Source organism: Poecilia latipinna, unplaced genomic scaffold, assembly GCF_001443285.1.
Source record: "Poecilia latipinna isolate Pla-1442-1.1 unplaced genomic scaffold, P_latipinna-1.0 Scaffold2171, whole genome shotgun sequence".
NCBI lineage: Eukaryota > Metazoa > Chordata > Actinopteri > Cyprinodontiformes > Poeciliidae > Poecilia > Poecilia latipinna.
The window spans coordinates 58,516-64,671 of record NW_015114787.1 but is presented as its reverse complement, the minus strand read 5'-3'; the positions used below and the strand labels follow the sequence as shown (position 1 = coordinate 64,671).

General features: G+C 33.6%; 1 protein-coding gene across 1 annotated transcript in view; it reads left to right on the top strand.

Moving 5' to 3' along the window:
• LOC106936558 (polycystic kidney disease protein 1-like 2) overlaps positions 1 to 6,156 on the top strand; it is a 40,922-nt gene that overhangs the window by 9,477 nt on the left and 25,289 nt on the right. The window contains exons 7-15 of the mRNA XM_015017648.1: positions 150 to 340; positions 1,668 to 1,884; positions 1,969 to 2,102; positions 2,187 to 2,334; positions 3,173 to 3,356; positions 4,515 to 4,641; positions 4,744 to 4,891; positions 5,311 to 5,727; positions 5,841 to 5,983. Coding sequence (XP_014873134.1) covers positions 150 to 340; positions 1,668 to 1,884; positions 1,969 to 2,102; positions 2,187 to 2,334; positions 3,173 to 3,356; positions 4,515 to 4,641; positions 4,744 to 4,891; positions 5,311 to 5,727; positions 5,841 to 5,983 — 1,709 coding nt within the window. The remainder of the gene's footprint in view (positions 1 to 149; positions 341 to 1,667; positions 1,885 to 1,968; positions 2,103 to 2,186; positions 2,335 to 3,172; positions 3,357 to 4,514; positions 4,642 to 4,743; positions 4,892 to 5,310; positions 5,728 to 5,840; positions 5,984 to 6,156) is intronic.

Below are 6,156 nucleotides of genomic sequence, written 5' to 3'. Positions count from 1 at the left end.
AAACTTGTATTTTATCCAATTTTACCTTTTTTCATTGGAATTTGGAGGGGTTTTTTTTTTTTTTTTTTTTTTTTAGCCATTATGTATTTCCCAGTGTATGTTTTATTTTAAACTGTTGGTCATCGTGAATGTATTTTTCCCATTTTCAGGAACAAATGTCGCCTACAGAATACAAATCGATGACAGACTGCTAGCCGGCTTACATGCTATACGAGGAAATATTCCCCACAACGTCACTTTGAGCCCAGAAGCGGTGAAACAGCTCAGCCCTGGCTGTCACAAGCTCACTCTCTACGCATCCAACTTGGTGACTTTTCCAGAAGTTTCTTCAGACCTTCAGGTACATCAGTGATAAATGTGCCTATGCTTGTACTGTTGGTTTTTTTTTTTTTTTTTTCATAATTTTGCAATCAACACCCTGATTTTTTTAATTACAGTCCTAATTGAGGTATTAGAGTTTTAATTAATTTTTTTGTTAATATAATGTGTTCTTTATTGATCCCTATTGGGGGGATAAAAACAGGCAAATGACAGATAAGGTAAGAAAATAGCACAAACTTGCTGCTAAAAGAATATAAATTGATTGCTTTGATTATTGAATCAAATCAGCCTGTCGGTGGCAAATCTGCAAACTCACCATGGATCCATAACCACACATGAATTTCATCAGTGTTATAATTTTAACAAACCCTCAGTTTAGATTTCTGCACTTAAATCCTGTGGTGTTCATCATCTCAACAGTAATTCTTTAACATATTTAAGTTTAATCCTTATTTTTTAAACTGATCTGAATTTCTCTTAATTTTTAGATGGTAATCTGTGTGTTTGGTTTCCCTGGATTATAAGTATGACAGAGAGGTGTAAGTCTTCTAATGTCTGGCTATGAGGATGGGCTCGAGTTCACCCGAGTGAGTCGGTAAAGGAGGGGAAAAATATTCAAAACATTACAGTTAAAGATGCGTCACAGAGTCTAATGAGACATATCATGCATTTGGGAGTTTTATTTTGGTATGTTGATATGGTGGAAGATTTAATTTAGGCTAGATTAAAAAAAAAAAAAACTATTTATATAGGTTGCCACTGGTTTGGCTGCACCACTGGCAATGTTAAGTATGGTAGAGGATCTATCATTCTGTGGGACTGCTACTTCTCCAAAAACCCTGGCAATTATGTTAGTCCGTGTGGAATCATGCACTCTTTGAAATATCAAAATATATCAGCGCAGAACCAATAACAAGAATTAATTACCAGGCATAAAATCAACCTTGTGAAAACAAAATGTTTTGTTCTTGCAAAACATTTTATTCCACTAAATAATTAGGTTAAATTAAATTGTATTAATAGTAATTAAATTTGTGTGGGTTTTCTTTTTCGTGTTAATTACAGTTTTTTTTTCCCAAATTGAACATTGGACATTGAGGCAGCTGTTTTTAAATACGTCTTGATTTACATTTACAACCCTTACATTTCTTCCACTAACTCTGTTGTTTTGACTTCTTTCTAAAACGATTCTGATTCTGAGACAGAATCTTAATTGTTAGTGTTGAGTGCCTTATTGACAAACTGTGTGCATATTTCCTTTGCAGTTAATTTAAATCCTTGTTTTACTGCTGAGAAAATGTGAACATAATGAAATAATTTGATTTGTAATTCTACATATGCTTCAGGTCTGTGTCTGGGAAGAGCTCGCCGGGCTTCGGGCCAGCCTGCTGAGAGAGACAGATGATTGTTCTGGCTCTGCATGCATTACTCTTGAAGTTTCACTTGACCGCGGAGAACCTGTTCTGCTCCTGATCTCACTGACTGGAGAAAATGGGACGTTTTCTGAAACTAGAGAAATGAGTACAACAAGGGACATTTTTCAGATCAGTCACCCAATTCAAGGTAGGTAAAAAAGGGAAGGCTCCCAGAGGGAAAAGCTGAGCCAAATATGAATTTACTGGTAATCATTTTGGGGATGTTTTATAGGATCTGTCCAGGTGAAGATTAAAGCGTGGAATGCTTTTTCATGTCTGGAGGTGGAAGTGCTTGGCTCCCATGATGAAAACTCAATGATGGATCTGAACAGTCCTCATGACTTGTTGATCTTTCACAAGAAAATGGTAATTTACTTTACAACAGACAGTTTTTAGTATTTGGGAACATTCAGGGTAATCGGTAAATGTGCATCTTGTGTTTACTTTCAGAGGAAAAGGAATACGCAAGTTGCAGATTACACATTGAAAATCATTGCAACTCCTTCGAATTCAGTGAATCAGACAAATGCAACAATTACACTTTCTTCAAGGGATCCTCGTTTGGCAAACACACAGACCACTGTTTGGTGGACATGCAGTAAGATTTTTGTTTTGTAGTTTTATATTACTTTTGAAAGGAATGCTAGGAATCAAAACAAGTACATAGATTTGTTTGCACAAATGCATGCATATGAAAACCAAAGGTATGTTGTTTTAATTTTGTATGTGTTAGCTACTAAATATTGTTAATAAACTCATGTAATTCCAACTCGGATTAAAATTAGGTTAAAACTGGCAGAAGAAGAAGAAGAAGAAGAAGGGAAAAACATTAGGGTAGTGTTACCTTTTGACTCACTATTAAAATATTAAGATATTATTGAAATATTGGTCTCACATAAAAACCTAATTAATAACTGGTTGACCACCAATCAGCCTTTTCACTCCTACATATTGAGTTTTTTGCCAGCACAAACCAGCTGTTTAAGATCATACTGCAGCTTCCCACTTGGATAGAAGTTCCAACTTTGACTAGGCCACTTTATTTATTTATTTATTTATTTATTTATTTATTTATTTATTTATTTATTTATTGATGAGTTGCATAGAGGTGAATTTGCTGCATAACTCGAGTCTTTGAATTTAAGGTAACTAAAAAATGGCCGTACATTCTCCTGTACGATGCAGTCACCAAAAAAAAAAAGAAAAGAAAAAAGTTTGCCTTTTGCCATTTTAGTTCACAGAATATTTTCACCCCAAATCTTTAAAATCCTCTGAATGTTTTTTGACAAATGAAATGGAGCTGCACTCCTTTTGACTTATGGAATTATTACATGGATACATTTGTTGAACAATCCTTTAGTTTAAATCTGCTCAGGTTATTAATAATTTGTGGCTTACCTCTCTGTGGGTGCTAATGATATGACTTTTCTTTACAGGTAAAAACTGTAAATGTGAACCAGAATCCAAAAATTCAACACAAATCATTCCAGGAAATTGTCTGCCAGATCCTTTAAACTTCTATAAATACACATTAAAGTTTGAGGTGAGACGTAATGATGTGAGAGAGAAATCCATTTGCATCACCCTCAACCCAGCTTTAGACGAATCGGATCGAGTGAGGTACTGGAACTAAGAAAAAAATCTATGTTTATTTGCTGTAAAAGTATTTTATTATTATTATTATTATTATTATTATTATTATTATTATTATTATTATTATTATTATTATTATTATTATTACATTTGTATAGGAACATATTTAGATAGATGTAAAATAAACAACAGATTGGATTGATTATTGCACAGTGCTCAGAATAGCATCATAGATTTTAATTCATTTCCAAAAAAAACCCCAAAGTTAAGCCAGTGACGAAAAACAACAACTTTGTTGAGGTAAATAAAAATATGTTTTAAGTTAAAGAATTACATTTTGAATTTGCAAAATAAATCCCTTACACAGATGAAAAAGGTTTGGGACAATGCAAGAGTTAAGTGCAGTAACAACAAAAAATATCTGAATGACTTTTTTTATTTCTGCTCTTTTTATTGAAATATTGCTTTACCTGACAAATTTAAGTGAATACTTTTTTGTTACCTCAGTGATCATTGGCATTATTAGTATCCCAAAACACCAGAGGCTTAGGCCAGGCAAGAATTTTTTATTTCTTAGATTTCACAGACAATTGGCTCCTTATCAGCAAATTATGAATTTATGAATTTATTTTTAAGAAATCTTTTTTTTTTAATAATGCACTTTTGCTTGTGCTTTTCCACCACAACTTTCTTTTTTTATCACCTTCTCCCAAAAAGAAGCTTAAAGCATTTGTTTTCATAAATGATAACAAAAGCAGTTAAATTCCCCTTATTGACATCTCTGTGGTAGAAACAGCTCAGTTGTGATATTTCTGCAGCAGCAGGAGGAATAATTTCATCATTTCTCCTCCGCCAGACTCAGCAGCTATGAATTTGGGAAAAAAAAAAACATTTATCATCTGTGTGATCACAAGTATAAGACACGGAGCAACAAATTAGATTTTTTTTTCCTTTTTTTCCTTTTCAGTCATTATCTGGTTATTATAATAACTAGATAATTGTGGAGAGGTTATATAGAAAGCAGCAAATCAAATAATTTTGTTTTTAGGTAAATATTATAATGACTTTTTAGTCATGTTTTTTAAATAAATATATTTTTTAAATATTTTACATAGCATATGAAAATATATAGGAGCTTAGGGTTAAGGGCATCCATGTTAATTATTCTGATCTTTCATTTCACAGCTTCACTTGCATTGATAATTGTAGCCCAGCGTTGCAATCCAAAGACACAAAAGTTAAAATGAAGTGCAGTTCTTGTTTAAATTATACATGGTTTGTTGAGGAGACAAATGTCTACCAGGACTGGCCAGTAAGTCTCATAAATTATGCATGAGTGGTTCCAAGTTTGTGAGGAGTTAAAAAATAATCATTTCCACTGACTAAACAAATGACAATGTTCATTTCTTCACAGAAAGAGACAAGGGACTGCTACAATGATGCAAATCAAATTCCTCTCGTTGAAAAACAGGACAGTGCAACAGAATATGTCATCAAGCAAAAATATATTAAGGAAGCATCAAAAAGGCACAAGAATATCACTGTTGTGTTCATTTATTCAGGTGTGCATTTTTTTTTACTCTTTAATTTTTGTCCTACAAAGAGTTTCTGGTCATGCTGAATCATCAGAAATATTTGCTAAACCTTTGAGAGTGAATACATTTTTAACAGAAGGCTGTTTGGCTTTCAAACTCAAGAAGAATGTACCCACTGTTCGGTGGTGATGCCATCATGATCACAAAGCAGATTTAATAATACAGAATGAATACTGTCAATTTCTATAATTTCACTTTAGACTGGAGATGGATAAAAGGTTTGATGCAGAAACTCACCTGAAATCTTGCATACCAGTTAAAATCATAGTTTGCAAAAAGGATCTAAATTATGTAATTGTTCAATGGTATCAGTCAGGATAAGGGTACATATAAAAGAGTAGCAGAAAGAAACAAGTTTTAATTATGAAATGTTCTTCTTTCCAAAGTGGGTGAGGAACTATTATACAAAACCTATATCATATGGGTAGCAGCATCTGCATATGTTCCTGATCCAAACAGTGACCCAGAAACAACAGAGGCTAACATGTCAACCTGGAGCCCTGCAGCAACACCAACTGCAACTTCTTCAGCTGCAACTCCTTCAGCTCCAACTCCTTCAGCTGCAACTCATTCAGCTCCAACTTCTTCAGCAGCAACTCCTTCAGCTTCACCTGCTGCCACACCTACCACTATGGCTGCTCTTACATCTCCAAGTGCATCAACTTCAAGACCAACCACTGAGGTTTCTGAAAGCCTCTCATGCACTATATCACCATCAACTGGAACTGTACTTGATCCTTTCAGCATAATCTGCACCAGTGCCCAGCTTTGTTCAAATTGTCAGTACTGTTTTCAGGCGGAGGGTAGGTAATTCCAGACTATTGTATTATCTATCTTTAACTTGATTACACATTTTGTTTTAATTTATGTCAATCATCACCAGTTTCTACTTTATTTTTTTTTCTAATTTTGTCAGAAAAGTATCTGTTGTGCAGTAAAACTGGAGAAGTCAGGGTTCTGTACCTTCCTGTCGGAGACAGCAGCACTGAAAACAAATTCCTCATAACAGCGACTGCAAAAAACAGCAGCTATGAAGTTAGCACCACTCTAACCGCACAGGTTTGTGAAAGACAGAATGCAGGTGGTGAAAAGAAACCTTAATGAAATTACCTTTCTTTTTTTAAAATAAATAATTAAATGTATTTATTTAAATGTAAAATAGTCAATTATAAATCTATAATAAATATTTTTATTTTTTTATGTTAAAACTTTTTGAATATTTAAAATTATGT